The sequence below is a fragment of the Serinus canaria genome, chromosome 11 (genome assembly GCF_022539315.1).
Source record: "Serinus canaria isolate serCan28SL12 chromosome 11, serCan2020, whole genome shotgun sequence".
Taxonomy (NCBI): Eukaryota; Metazoa; Chordata; class Aves; order Passeriformes; family Fringillidae; genus Serinus; species Serinus canaria.
Genome location: NC_066325.1, coordinates 7,306,340 through 7,322,043, shown reverse-complemented (window position 1 = coordinate 7,322,043; position 15,704 = coordinate 7,306,340). Strand labels below are relative to the sequence as shown.

General features: G+C 40.9%; 1 protein-coding gene across 11 annotated transcripts in view; it reads left to right on the top strand.

Moving 5' to 3' along the window:
- Nucleotides 1-15,704, top strand: part of MYLK3 (myosin light chain kinase 3) — a 50,613-nt gene that overhangs the window by 6,068 nt on the left and 28,841 nt on the right. For 2 of the 11 annotated variants that reach the window (XM_050978789.1, XM_050978783.1), the window contains exons 1-3: nucleotides 118-1,052; nucleotides 1,193-4,611; nucleotides 11,427-11,550. In XM_050978789.1, the coding sequence (XP_050834746.1) occupies nucleotides 11,542-11,550 (9 nt within the window). In that variant the 5' untranslated portion in view covers nucleotides 118-1,052; nucleotides 1,193-4,611; nucleotides 11,427-11,541. The other 9 variants (XM_030227773.2, XM_050978788.1, XM_030227775.2 and 6 more) reach the window with 9 other exon arrangements.

Below are 15,704 nucleotides of genomic sequence, written 5' to 3'. Positions count from 1 at the left end.
GAATTAAGTACATTTGTGATACTCAGGGTGTGTTGGTTTTAATCCTCTTAAAAATCTGGTATTCATCCTAGGTATGACATTTTGTAATAGGTGTGATATACTTCTGGTAGGAAGAAAATTTAAATGGTTTCATTTGGGAGGATTATTTTGTTAGACAACTTTCAATTTTTTATGAATTATCTGTAGAAGATAATTTCTTGCTCCATAGAGTTGTTTTTTAAAAATCATATACTTTGGGGGTCAGACTCCTGAAGTTTGAGACGCAAGCACTTCTTTTGTAACAATTATTTGCTGAGTATCTGCCTTGTCCAGCTGGTAAGTTCTTGTCCTGTACTTTTTCTTAGCCCATTATTTACTGGAGAAAGAGAAGGAGACATCAGAAATGTAGATCTGCAATTGACATCCTGTGACTGGTATTTCCAAAACATGATGTGGTAGTTCCTTTTACTCCCCATAGCTTTTTTTGACTGTCTTTTAAAAGCATAATTCTTATTGGTATTCTGTTTGGATTGCTGACTGTAAATACCAAAGCAAAGTCTACCTGAGTTTGCAAAAATGAGCTGTTTTGATATAAATAGTTCTGGGGAAGACAGTCAACAAAGTAGTCTTTCTTAAAGTGGTATAGTGCAATTTCAGCCAAAATTCTTCCTTTAATAACTATATGGGTACTTTATTTTACCAAGAAAAAGCCCCCAAAGCCTCAAGCTGTGTAAAATCCTGAGAGAGGAGGTGTAGAAAATAATTATATTCATAAAATCTGACACACTGGGATTTAGTCACCTTTAATTTGCTCTGTTCTAGGAGGGGGAATGCAACTAAATGTCTTTTTCTTCAGTATTACTGGTGTTTTTCAGTATCACATTGAGTAATGAGAATTGCCTAATGAGGTTCAGCTACAGAACTGATGTCTGGGTGGAAGCCAAGATGTTTATTAATAAAGCTGGACTACCAGAGACTGGCTGTTTATTAGTCCCTGATTACCAGAAGGAGCTGTGATAGCTTCAAGTTAAGCCAGCTTCAAGTTAAGAAGACACTGATCAAATGCAAACTATGTAAGTGAAAGCAGGAAGCATGGAAAGTGATTTTCACTTCTTAACCCCTAAGGAATTATTTGCATCCTTGTTAACACTGGATGAGAGAGATGGTGTGGAAATGTGCTTAAGCCACTAAAACACATTTGTCTTTATTGCAGTAAATGAGAAATTGCAAATACAAGACCTGCTTCTCTGCATCATTGAACTTGTGCTTCCCAGAAGTGTAGCCTGTCACAGATACCAGTAGTGAGGACAGATGAGTCAGTTTTAAGGATAGAGAATTCATTTGCATGGTAAGTTACAAGTCCCAGTGACAGAAGTGAAGTTCCGACTTAAGGGTATGATCAGGTGTTGCTTCTGTTTCTGGAATGAGATGTGCAGTGTTAGGAAGGGACAGGGGGAGCTGCCAAGGCAGTCTTTTGGGGCTCTGCTTTCCTACAGGTTTCTGTCTCTGCTCCTGCACGTAGAATTGGTTACTGTCACAGGACCAAAGTCAATGTTGTTGGATGTGACAAACTGTAAGTTAATTTCTACATTAAGATTGGTGCCTTTTCTAATCAATACTTTTGAAAAACACATTTGTACCTCTCAAATGTGCAAGGCCATTTATTCTTCTTCATTGGTGGAGATTCTCCTGAAACTGTGGTTGAGTTCTATTTCTGTATTTCTTCTCTTTGTATTCCCCAGGTCTCTTCTGTCATCTCTTTCCACATATCCTCATGCTACTTTTCTTCCCCTGATGCCTTCCAGTTTCTTTCAGGAAGCTGTGATGGAAGCAGGTGGCCTTGAAAACACTCTAGGGAGGGAGTGGGTCTTTGCCAGGGGATCTGGGAAAGCAAGAAACCTGACTTTCTCTTCCCACCAACCAGAAACAATCCTGTATAGACAGGACATTTCGGCCTCTTCCAAAAGCCCTGGTAACTGTGGTGTGCCAAGACAGATTTCTTGGAACATATTCAGTAACTGAACTGGAAAGTGTCTGCTTTGTACAAAATAGGCATCAGCATGATGGATCTCAAGAGCTCTTTCTTTTGTGTGTTAGAGATGATCCACGGATGAAACACTGGCAAATCACTGTAGATTATAATTGTAAATTGCATTTGTTCTCCATCTATGAAAGTAAAATAAAGCCAGTGACAGCTGAATGATGAAAGAGCAAAATTCTGTGTACTGCAGCTCTGACTTGCTTGGAAACTGCATAGTTTCTGAGAAGCAAGAATAAATATGGTAAGGCTTCAGGAAGTTGCTTACGTGAAGGTTTTCTTGTGACTAGTTTCAGTGTAAGATTTTAGGCTCTGCCTTTGACTGTCATTGTGATTCAGGCTGACTTCATTTATTTCAATGCATTTTTTGTAGCCTGTAACCTCACATGGAAAAATACTCTTTCAGAAAAAGTGAGTTAGGCTGCAGATTTTTAATGGAAAAAGGAGATAAGGTGCAGAACCACTGCACCTCTGTACATGTTGACTTGCCTGACTGGATGAACTGTTTGTTGTGAGCCAAATAGTTTAGGATTGTATTGGGAACTGACTGTTTATAAACCACCTTTTAACAAGTTCTGCTTTCTGCCACTTCTTATCTATTTTTTTCCTCTGAAGATCTGTGCTTCCAGTGTTTATAGCTTTGTGTAATAGCTTGTCAGACCATCAAGTGGGCTCACAGTTCATATTTTGCCTTGAGATTTCTCTGCATTTCCCCTGCTCTGCTCCTAGATGGCAGCCTTATTCCAAACAGCTCACTGGTGTTCCGGCATTCTCACCATGGAGACCGGGAAAAGGGAGTGTTTAGGTTGCAGTGAGAGCAACCTGAAAGATCATTTTTCTTTAGAACATCACTCCTACCTAACAAGGGAAATTAAGATCCTGCTAATGGTGTTACTGGCTGCCTGCACTGAAACATTGCTTCATCACTTGTGTGGGACATCAGTTCTGGAGGTGTGAAGATTGGTGGAGTTGGATAATTTGTCAGGACCAGAGAATTCTGAACTTTAAATTGGCAGTCAAATAGTTTAAGGAAACTCGTCACTTCCCCTGGAACTCCCCTGAAAGCTTTCTTTGGTGAAATTTTACAAACATCTTTTAATGGTCCAGTTACTTTTGTTCCAGTACTGCTATGGTTGATTAAAAAAAGTTGAAATTGGGAGAAGATATTGGAGAATACTTTGCAGACTATCATTGTCCTGTGCCTGGGCAGGATTTATTGAGAAAGAGACTAAAAATGAGATACTGGCTTTGAATATCAGTCTTTAGGTTGGTTTTATGTAGTGCTTTTTGATTTTTTTTTCCTTTTGTAGTTTTTCTAGATTTTGGGGTGTTTTAGAGTGAAACAGTGATCATGTAGGCTATTAGCAGCTCTATGTCTGTTCCTTGCATCTTGGACTGTACTATGAAGGATGTTTAGCATCTTACTGCCTAACAGGACATGGTGCTTGGCTTCTGATAATCTTTAAGGTATTGACAACTTGTGATTAAACAGTGCAAGCAGAAAGCTGTGTAAAGCCCCAGTTTAATTTGGGCCTGTTTGAGAGGGCTCCCTGTGTGTGCATGAACAGGTGCATGTGTGTTGAACCTCTGGGTGTCTGTGCAAGGGCTTTTGTTTGCTTGGGGAGTGTGTGTTCCAAGCAAATCTCATGGTACCTGCACCTCCAGTGCTTAGATTTGCATCATGGACTAGTCTTGGGAAGCAGGATGGACAGGACTCTTACAGGACAATTGGCCTGGAAAGTTGTTCAGCTGTCAGTGAGTGTTTGGTCTGCAGGACCTGGACTACTTGTAGCTGGTGCTGGGCTCTCAGTTCCAGCTGTTCCACCCCACAGATCTCCTGTGCCTGGCTTTGGGCTTGTTATGGCAATACAGAGAGCCAGTGTTAACTGCCAGTGCTTTCAGGTGAGTCTAAAAGCAATTTGTCCTTCAAAGTATTGACAGTGCTGCCAGTGTTTTTGTGGTAGGCTTCTCATTAATTACACTGTGGGTTCTGGCAAATAACCTCTGGCAAATCTCACTGCAGCACTGCAAGGCATTGCTTTCCCCAGTTATTTGCCTATCCTTTAAGGAGGTTTCCGCTTTGGTTGCAGTGGTGGTGGGACAGCTCTAATATATAATAGAATAATTTTGTTTCCTCTTTTTTTAGGTTACCATTTTTAAAACAGGTTACAGAATTTTAAGTCTGGTTGTCCCAATGTTATAAATGATTAAGAAGGTTTTTTGGTTGAGATGAAAATCAGGTTTTCTGCATTATGGCAGATCAGACACTGCATGATTTCCATAGATATTGTGAGGTCATAATGAAATGAAAATATCTGTGAATCAATATACTAAAATATTTGGTTTTTTTTCCTGTGCACTTATTTCATAAAGGTTTCTGGCACTGCCAGCTGTTGGTTGGGATGTGCCATCCAAGTAAGAGGCAAGAAATTGATTAGGCAGGAGGCAATGGCACTGGATAAATATCTGTATTTCTTTGTTTCTGCAGAAGAAAACCTAAACCTCCTTTCACCAATGTTGTTTAAAATTTCAAGCCCAGAACATGGTTCACATGAATCATGTGGTGTCATCATGCAGCATTTCCCCAGGAAAAGGTCAGGTACCTCTTCTTCATCTTCCCTTCAGTCCCCTCATAAGCTGCTTCTTTGGTGCTTCTTAACTTTGTATGGCAAACCTGAGCTCTGTCTTGGTTTACTGCCTTTGGTCTTCTACTAAGTGTTATTTCTCTCAGTTACAACTTACTAATTTTGTTAATCTGACTTAAGAATTAAATACTATTTTTAATCCTGGACAGCATTGAGGACCATAAAATGCTGTTAAGAACAGTGAGTGTTCCAGATACTAGGAGTACAAATATTAATAGTCTGGCAGTTTACCAAATTTCTGTGGTTTGCTTTGTCTTGGAACAAACACCTTATGAATATTTAATGAAAAATATAATGCTAATAAAGAGAAATCTTCAGACTGAGGTCAGAGTTGCTTTATTTGGAGAAGCTGTAGAGCAAAAGGGGAGTGTTTGTGGCCATGTGCAGTGATGGGAGGTTGGAGGGGTAGAGTTGGAGTCTTTGCTGTGGAGGTGCTCTGGGCCCCAGCTCCTGGTTCTCAGCAACACCAAAGAAGTGTTTCAGGATCAGTGAACTTGCTGGAGCAAGAGGTGACCCAGGAGTAATGGTTTTCAGTAAAATGAATAAATGATTTTGCTAGCACAGCAGGTGTAGTGTGTTGACAGTAGTGTTTATTGGTGGAGTGGAATTCTTCAGCAAATAAAAAATTCTGATGTGTTAAGGAGATTTTTAAGGAACAGCACTCAGAGTTCAGGGATCTTTAGAGTTATACTTGTCATAACCCACATGAGAGTGCAGCAGGTATGAAATCTTATCAGTTGAACCACACTAGTGTCCTGGAGGTGGTACAGTTTTGTTGTACAGACAGTCAGAGGAAAGGCGTGAGTGTCAGAAACTCTGGAAGAGAGCAGCTGTTCATTTAGCATGAGCCTCTCAGCTGGAGACCATTAAAACTGAAACATTGGTGTGTACTCAGGTGAATGAAGTTAGAATAAGGCTCAATTTGTTTAAGTTCACCAAGGAGCTGTGGACTGAGGCTTAAGGTAAAAGTGCCATTTTTTTGTAGCTTTCTGAAACAGTGGAGGATAAAGACTGTTTCCTGTCATCTGAGAAGACTAACAAAGGTCTCTGCTCTTTAGGACAGAGCAATTCCAAAGAAGGAAAAGTGGTGCAGTAAGTTAGGAAATGCATAAGACAGAAGTATCTTGAGTCTTTGCAAAGTACTGATTCAGAGCCTGGTCCTGAGATAGTTTTACCTCTGATTGTGTTACAAACAAGAAAGTAAATTAGAAACTAATTCCCTGCTAAACTCTGTGGACAAATCTATATTAAGGTTAGAAGATGAGCATTAGAATTTACTTTTTAAGATTTTTTTTACAGTGGCAGGTCTGACATCCAATGGAAGGTTTTCAAAAAGGCACTTTAAAAACAAACCTTTTATTTAACTGAATGATCACAATTACTATTTCTAACACTCAGAAAGAGGAAGGTTTTGAAAATAGTACCTCAAAACAGTGTATGATGGGCTGAATGGAAATTGAGCAGGAAGCTTAATTTAGAGAAATACTAATAGCTGCATTCTGAAAAACAGCCTGAGTGTTCTGATGGGGAAAAGTGTCCCACAGCATTAGGATTACTCATGAGTCGGGTCATCTCCAGATCTATTTCTCTTTCATTGTTGCTCACACCCATTTTAAGAAGATTGGGAATCTCATCCAAAATATTTAGCTTACATTTCTTGACGCTGAGCAAATTCCAAACGTGGCAGCTGTGGTGCTGTTGCTTACAACAGTGGCAGGGCAGGCTCTGGCACACAGTTACTTAGCAACAGGGAAGCTCACGTTTGCTTACAGCTCCTGCGTGTGCATCTAAATGTAGTTCTGGAAAAAAATAAAAGGTTAAAGGACTTTGGAAGGGGAAACAGATACTTGAACAATTTGTACTGTTCAGTGGTTGAGACTGATGGCAGTAGTACATAGGAAAATTAGTCTCAAAATATTTTGCCTTTTAAAATGTTTATTAGACTTTTAATATATTGAAAAAATTTGAAACCCAAATGAGCAGAACCCTCCTCCTACCAACTACAGAAAGATCAAAAATTAAAATACAGCAAATGGTAAAGAGCAGGGGGACGTTCTGTTTTGAATGCCTGTGTTACAAATGCATTCTTTGGAAACAAGAAGTTTCATTATTTAAACATTGGGAATCTGAGGAAGTCATAGAAATTATGTTTTGTGAGACTAACAGATGGGTTGAGACTATATTAGATTAATTACTACTGATTGTTGATTGTTGCTTCTCAGTTCACCAGTGCTTTTTTTGCTGATCAAGCTGTGAAATCTTAATGGGATTTTGACAGCTTGCACTCTGTGACTGCAGTAATACTCAAAAGCACAGTGACTTAAAAGGCCACTGTCAGACTGTTCTTGGGTTGTATTATGATTACAGTAATTTCAGTTTCTGGGGTTTCAGGCATGCAGTTTTCCTTATTAGCCAGCACTGGAGCTGCAGTGGGGTTTCCTTATATAGAAAGGCAAGAAGGTGATTGCAGCTCACTCCAGACATGAGGGGGAGGCAGGGACCAGAGAGAGCATGCCAGGAATGGAGAGGGTTGGAAAAAGACAAGCTGGATTTGGCTAGGGAATGGAGCAAGGTCTGATGATGGGAATTAACAATGAGTGTGATCAGGCTGTTGGGGGAGAGTGACCTGGGAACCTGCACGATGTCACTGAAGGAAGTAGTGCATTGCTTCAGCAGTGGGAGCTGGGAGAAGAGCAGGGCAGTTTGGAGAGCAAGGAGAGGGACTGGAGAGGTGCTGCACCTGCAGAGGAGTAAGGATACTGCTATTCCAGCTGCTCCCAGAGTTGAGCAGTTCTTTATACCTAGAAATTAAGTGGTTGAAAAAAGGAATTCTCCAGAGGCTGTGTTCTTTTGTTCCTGTGCTTGGTCTTCCCCATCTGTACCCTTCCTCGTGGGATTACTGTGCTTTTCTCTGGGCAGCAGATTCAGACATGATATGGAAGGTGAACAAGATCCCACCACCACTGGGAGTGGGACTGAGAGTGTTAGTCCTTGCTTTTCGGAGCTGAATCAAAATGGGGAGACATCTTGAGGAAGGTTTTTGAGGGCTAGAATGAACCTGGTTAGGGGACAGTGATTTAAAATACAGGGGAAAAAAAATCATCAATCCAGGCTGCCAAAGTTAAAATCCAGCTAAAATATTTACCTTTGAATTTCATATTCAGTCGAGAGGATTGTATAATTCTGATTTCCACATGTATATTCATGTGCTTCATGTGTACTTTATGGGGCTTACTCACTTCAATGATGTCTCCTCTAGTTAATGGACCATTAAATGAGAGGCTGTAATTACCACCTCTGTGTCTGTCTCAGAGTGGGCAAGAGGATATGTGTTAATTCTTTATAAAAATGACAGGATAGTGCATCTGCAGAATAGGAGGTTGTTAAAAATCTCTCATCCCAGGCAAGAGTCAGCCTGCTCATACTGGGCTGGGAAACAAGCCTGGTTCTGCTCCTCTCCCTGCTGAAGGCTTTTTAGAAGGCAGGTAGAAAAATGATGTAAAATAATTTTGTTTCCAGTTACCTCTCCATGTTTTAAACTAACAGGATGTTGAACATGAAATCTGTGCTGCAGCAGCTTTTACTTTTTGTAAAGGTAAAATGAGCAAAGTTTGTTTTTCCTTTTGCTGTTCATTCCTTCAGTAGTGGAGACTAGAAGGATCCAGGTGCTGTCAGGTTGACCTGTGTAACAAGGCTTGGGGTTTCACAGAAGGAGGAGACTGCTACCCAAAAATTGGCCCCCACCCTTACAGAGAAGGCTTCAATCTCTTCTCCTTTGGACCTTTCTTCTGACCATCAAAGCCAGGTTTGCTGTGTAATGGGGTAGCTCTCCATGCGAAATCATCTACATCACCCACCCATGTTTGCCAGGAGACAAAGTACATACAGAGCGTCACTTTGTCTCTTAATTTGTTTTTTTATGGTGGTTGTAGCTATTTTCAAGTCTTCCCTTGGTAAGTTGCCTTTTGTGAGTTTATTCAGCTGCAGACATTATATGCACTTGCTTTGGCAGCTGGTACAAAAGCAGAATATTGACAGAATTAAAATTTGCTGGCAGTTGTATTTGTGCTTTGCAGGCAGGATTCATTGTAGTGCAAATCTTTGTGGGCTAATGAAGTTAAAACAGGGCTTTAGATAGTATTCTTTTCAACAAAAGCAGCTTGCTTAAAGCTATCTCTGCTAGTGTTTTCCTTCTGAAACAATGACAGCGAATGCTGCAGGTTTAAAAATGGAATATAATTTATGAGGCATCAAGCCTTGGGCATGAGTCCTTGTGTAACTGGAATTTAAAATCTAAAATGAATATTAATGAGGTGGGGAGGGTTGCAGACCTGTCCTTTAATACTAATCCATTGTGAGTGGAGCAGCTCTAGCAATGAGCTGATACTGGCACGGAGACAACCAGGAATTGACTGCTCTTAGAAAATGCCTCATCACTCAAAGTCTTCACAGGCTCCTGAATACTTGTCCTGATCAGATACAGAAGGGCACCTGAACATTACTGGTGTCAGTAGCCTGCCTGCTGATCCTGTGTGCATTTCCCTGGGGACACTCCTGTGCTGGCTTTCAGCTCCAGCCCGTGGTGTGGATGGAAACGTAATGGAAGGGTAAGTTAGCAGTGCAGTTTGAAGTGCCTGTGGAAGAGAAATGGGAACCTTCAGGCTGATGTTTAGGGCATAGGCATGGTGACTTAGACTGGGTGACATCAGTGTTAGAAGCTCCCTGCCCCTGATTATTAATGACAAAAAGGTTCTCAAATACTTATGTGATTTCATAGTTCTTAAGTGTGTGTAGAAGAAATGTGCCAAGTGATTAAAGCTTCCCCTCATTTTCAGGAAAGAAGGTACTTTGTATTAACCATTTGATCTAAGTAATGTTGTTCAAATTATAAATTCCCTGAAAATGGGATGCTTGTGGACCAGTGCACCTCCTTCTAATTCACAGAGGCTAATGCTGGGAGATGAGAGAGGTCACCTCAAAAATGCTGAACCCCTTCATTTTACTCTGTAGCTAGGGCAAGAATTGGCAAATCTGTCAGCAGCTGGCTGGAGAAGCCAGTTAAAATAAACCTCTTTTCTTCTTCCCTTGTCTTGGGCTGTGCTCCAAATGCACTGATGTGCTGCATCCTCTCTAGCTTGAGAGAGGAGTTTTGGAGTGTAAGTATAGCAGATTTGATTAGTTCCTCTAAAAGCTGAAGTACTAACCTTGATCTTGATTTCATTTGTTGGATGTTATATGCATGAGTTTTGGTAAAGTTCTGCGTTTATTCTATAAGTAAATGGTGTCCTGTGACACCTTCAAAGCCTATACTCAAAGTGATCACTTTCCTTGCCTATAGCTCAAGGGCAAGGCACCAAGATCTATATTTCCTTATATGTAAAATCCATTAGACTTTACCCAGGTACTAAAGATAACATAGTCCTGTGTCCATTGTCACAGAAATACATTTAACTTTGTGTAAAGTGGAGTGTTTCCTTGTTGGGGATTGAAAGTTATACAGTTACTATTAAATTGTTGCCTTTTAATACTCACAAAATCACGCAGTCCAGAACTGATGTTGAGAGATAGGAGATTAAACTGAGGGAGAGAGAAGCTCCAAATTAATTATTTTTCAGACTCTAAATGGAAAAAAAAAAGCAGTCAGTGAAACACATAATAAGAATTATATTCTTAATTAATGCAAATACTGCAGGAAGGTGTTGTTTTACACTATGGTTCTGTATTTAGATCTGCTAATGGAAGGCTGCAGGCTGAGCATTGCTCATTCCAGAGTTCTTGCCAAAGTTTCTAAAGGATTCTCTTTGTCATGCAAGCTTTCCCCTGTGGCATGGTGCTTGCATGCTGTACATGCCTCTGCTGCCACATGAAGTAATAGTGTCTCTTTACTAAATCTAGAGTAACTGCATGGTTATTTGTGCCATTGGAAGTAGTCAAATATATAAAAATACTTCTTTCCCTCCCTTGGGTCTAAGGTCATTGTTAAGCCCTGCACCTCTTGAGCAGTTCCAATATTTGTTCTTTTCTTAGGTACTGGAATGGGGGTCTTTGATTTCCACAATCAGTTACATGGTAGTAAAAAAGCTGAAGGCCATGTTCAAGAGCTTGGTGTCCATGGGGATGGTCTCCTGTTCCTCTGAGAGTGCCAGGAATGCTGCTGGAGGTGCTGCCACAAGGCCAGCAGCATCCCTGTCCTGTCCATGTGGAATGGCTCAGCAGGGACAGGGCTTTCAGCTCAGAGGGCACCAGTGTTCCTGTGCCACTGCAGGTACCAAGCTGGTGTGTCTTAAAAATCTTGGGGCAGTTTTGACCTAGAATTTATAGTTTACTCCTGCCCTTTAAAAGGGCAAAATGGTAATAATAGATCTTAAAGCTGTGAAAATATTCTGTGAGCTAGGAAAGATTTAACTCTGTTTTACAGGTGGAAAAGCCAAGGCACAGAGATTGAGTTAGGCATTGCACAGGGGTCTGGCAGTTGAGACTGGTCTCATCTCTGGAGGTTTAAGTCCAGCATCTGAGGCAACCCCAGGTTGCCTGTGTCCCTTTAGCAGGATGTTACATCACTAACATCTCTAGAGCTGTGCTCAAGTCACCCCAGGCATCCCCTGTTCTGTACTTGTTTATTAAATAGCCTGAAAAACATTCCCTGCCAGGCAGTAAAGCAAGCATAGCCATCTCCTCCCTGGCTTTTGCCCTGCAAGAGTCCCTCACTCACCTGATTCTGGTTTTGTCTGTACTTACGTTGGTTTCATTTCATTTTTTAACAGCATATTTGTTACTTTGCCATACAAACCCAGCTGGAAACACATCACTTGTTGTTGCTGTGAGAGGGGCAGCCAGCTCTGTACCCCCACGTCTGGACCTGACATCTCTTAGGTCATAATGCTAAAGGTACAGTATCTTATCTCCATCACTGACCTGATTGTTTCAGGGCAGGGTGCCTGTGCACCCCTGCTGTGGTGGAGCACACTCCTGATGGGATTGAAGCAGTGAAGGTGTGACTCCTGCCAGGCCCTGCTCCTGCTGCCTGAGGTGCTTGTCCACCTGCTCAAAGGCAGGGCCATAGTGAGAGGCTGTCATTTGTGTGCCCATGCCTGATGGATTCATCTTAATGCTAGATCACTTGCAGCTTGTAATCAGAGATAATTCTATTACAGCTTATTGGCTGAGTGAAAGAGTAAAACAAAGATTAAAACTGAAAGCAGATTTGCTTCTACTTCTCTAGAACTAATTTCCTTCTTAGGTCATCCAGCATCTTGGTATCTGTTCTGTTTGTGTATTTGTCCTCCATGGACACAAACTTACAGGTAAGAATTCTATTAAAAAATTGTGTATCTTACACAGGGCAAAATAAAAAGGAATTCATTGGCTGAGAACCAAATGCACGAGGAACATCATTTAGGTGCATTGTGGCTGCATATTTAACTGTGTAGGTAGAAATTAAAGACCCTAGATCTAGGGGGTTCGCAAATATGCCTACATGGCCTTCATGGCAATGTACATTTGTGCAAGTGAGTGAGCTATTTAGAGACTGAAGGGTGTGGCTCTGTGTGCATAGCATCAGATGTAGAAATAGTGCTTAAGGCATAATAGGTGTGTGAATTCTGATGGAGGGTGAACCCTCCTGAATGGTCCTTTTGAATTGTTCCCTCTATTCCTGTGCTTGAGAAATTGGGCGTGCAAGAAATTCCCACATGTGTTCCATTTGTGTTGTGTTGAAGGCAATATCCTGCAGCAGTTATCAGTGTCACTGAAAAATAGAATAGCACTTGGATAAATTAGAGTCTTGTCACTGCTTGGCTGAAGCCAATGTGCTGTCCTTAAGTTACAGCTACAGCAAAGTAAAATTGGATTAAAATAAGCAAAGGAACAAAGAAATGCAGAGAAGGGACTGCTCTGTGACTCCAGAGGTCTGGCTGTCATCTTGTATTGTTTCTCTGCCCTGGAGTATCTGTTATCAGTGATTCAGGAAGTGAACTGCTGGGATATGGATAGAACTTAGTGCTGTGATAAGGCAGTGAAATGACTGAAATGCCTGGTGTAGTGTCAGATAAGATGAAATGCCTGGTCTATCACACAAGCAGAATTCTAGCAAGATCCAGGGAGGCTGTGCAGCTTTATTCAGTGAAAGGCTGCAGGCTGCCAGGGTGACCACCAGACCAGACAAACAGAATGGGGACTTTATATCAAGAATCTGCCCTGCACAGATCCCTACGTTTGAGCATGGGAGGATTTTGTGTTTCAGATTACATAAAGAGATTTACGGTAAGGGACTCCTTAATGCTTTATTGTGAGCCTGGTTTGAAACTGAAAACTTTCTGGATGGCACAGAATTGATTTCTGTGCCTTCTGTAACATGCTGTGTGTGTTTGACATTCTTGGCCAGGTTGTGCAGCCTGTTGGCTTGCAGAACGCCTGCCAGCCTCAAGGAGGTGTTTCTGAAATGATGACTGCAAGCTTTGCCTTTGTAAATAAATTTACTTTTCATGGGAGCCTTGGCACATTCAAACTTTTATTCTGACTGGAATATTTATTGTATAGGATGGCACACTGACATTCAAATTATGTGGAGGTTGGTTATTACTGCTTTTTGCTTTGCTTGCCATATGTCTGTGAGTTTTATACAGTGACTCTGTTGGGCAGGCTGACCCTGAGGTGATTTAATGAGCAGCCAAGTTCTACATGAGCCCATCTGACCTGTGGTAAAAGCAGTGCAATCACCTTCAGCAGTGGCACTCAAAGAGTGCTCTGGGGTCATCCTGGAAAGCTGTGAGATCAGAACCCCACAGTGCTCAGGTCTGAGGAGCAAAGCAAAAGAGAGTTCTCCCTAGAGCTGAAGCCCTGATGGACAGAGCACAGACCCTGTGAGCACACAGAGCTGTGGAGACACCACTGGTGGAAGGGAAGATGGGAATCTGCTTTTCTACCTTTGTAAGCTACCCATTAAAACCCACTGTGCTTTCAAGCTGCCTGTGAGCTTCAGTTTCAGTTGCTACCACAGCAGAAAAGTATTTTTTTTTCAGTAGCCTGTTTGCATTTACCTACTTTTTGAGCAGCTGAAAAGAGCAGTAGCAAAAATTGTACTTAAGCAACTTTAAAAAGAATTCCATGGGCATATAATAATGTTAAAGAAATTAAAAAAAATTATAATTATAGGAGTTGCATTTTAATTAGAATAGATCAGATTGTTGTGGGTTTTTTGAAACTGTTCTCTTTGAAAATTTTGAAGAAAGCATTTCCTCATATATTTTGTTCAACAATATCTGTAATGGCTTTTCTTTAAGAACTTGTATTCATAACCATCTTCGTTTTTTAAAGAGCCAGTGGAGTAAGTTGACTAATTCAACAGCAATAAACTGAAATCTGGCTCAGTTGAAGAACAGAAAAAAAAATTATTAATTTCAATAAGTAGGATATTGTTCCAAAGCCTTAAATTCCTCTCATGTAACAACATGTAATGGATTTAATAGGCAATAGTATGATGATTTTTTAAAATAATATATTACATAAGAAACAGGCTCAGTTAACCAGACATATTTCATATCCCAGTGACTGCATGTTTTGTTGTCTATTTATGGCAACGTAGCAGAAAAATGTTTTGGTCTGTTCATTTGAATATACTGCTCATCTGTTGTTCTTGTTGAAGAGGTAATGATGTGTCTAAATTGTTCATTTTCAGCTTTTGTTAAAGGTAATAAACAGCCTGAAATATGAGGGATTTTCTTTTGCTTTTTTTCTGAAGGAGTGCAAATGAAAGATATTTTCAGGACTACAGAAGGTGGCCCTAGAGCCATAAAAACAAATGAGCCAGGGTTTTTTGAACTAGTCATGTCTTGGGGCAAATAAGTCAGTACTGCAGTTATCTGTCTCCATGGCATTCTGTGGCTTGGCTCTGTGCAGATCAGAGTGTTTTGCAATGCAGACTATAATGAGATTCAGAATATCTTGTTTCTCTGTAATTGATCTGTTGGGTGACTGAGTAATTCTTTCATATTCATTACTTCAATTTCCTTTTCTGTAAAATTAGTGATAATGGTGCTTCTCTTCTGGAAACACATTAAGGTCCACAGGTAAAAGTTATCTTAGATTTATTTTGACTTATTGGTTTTCCTTGTCCTCAGTGCACTAACAATCAAAACCAACTTTGTTTTGGATGTCTTGCATTTGATTACATCACTCTGGCCAGTTTACCAAACTCATTATGTTTATCTCTTGGAAAATCATCCTTTGTTTTGTTCACAAAGCTAGTACTCAAATTCATGGAGCATTGCAAAGGGAAGGATGCTTTTGGAGGATGGGACTGGCAGAGAACACAGAAGGATGAATAGTCTTGGACCACATGTGCAATTCTTAGTAAAGCTGGTGAGAACTCCTCTAATGTGTAAGTTTAATATTAACCCTAGGCAGAGCTCTCTTTTCCCAGTGTCAGCCTGCAGGTCAGGTTTGAGCCTGTCCCAGCAGGATCTGGTGGGTGTGTGTACAGTTCTGATGTCAGTGGTTGCAGGGGGGAAATCTGTTTGTGTTTGTGGCTGGAGTCTCCTGTGCAGTACCAAGGGGCTGGCTGAGCTGGCTGGGCTGTTGTGGAAGGACTCTAACCCCAGGCAGCTCTGCAACAGTGCCCTGCATGTTTTTACAGACTGATTGAAATTCTCTTATTGCTCAGAGGTACAGTGGAGGGGGGGTTGGTGCTCAAGCAATAAGATAAGGCCTTTTTTCTCTGAAATTAATTGGTCTCTTAGGAGAGGCAGTGACAGGAGTGTTCTAATGTGTGCCTGAAGATCAAGGCACCTGTACTTCCTTCAGGCTTTTCCTTTCTGGAGCTGAACAGCTTTGATGTTCACCTAGATCAATCCTTTTAACCTTAGTGGTGCTGCTGTCTTTCTTCTGATTTGCTGGACCTGATTTATTTTTTTTATTCTCTTTTAGGACACAGCTACTTAATGAGGTATTTGAAGTTATCTAGTCATTCCCATAAGTTAATCTTGATGCTCCTCTCCTCATTCATGTTTGTGACTGAGGGTATGTGTCTCACTCTGTGGGCCTTT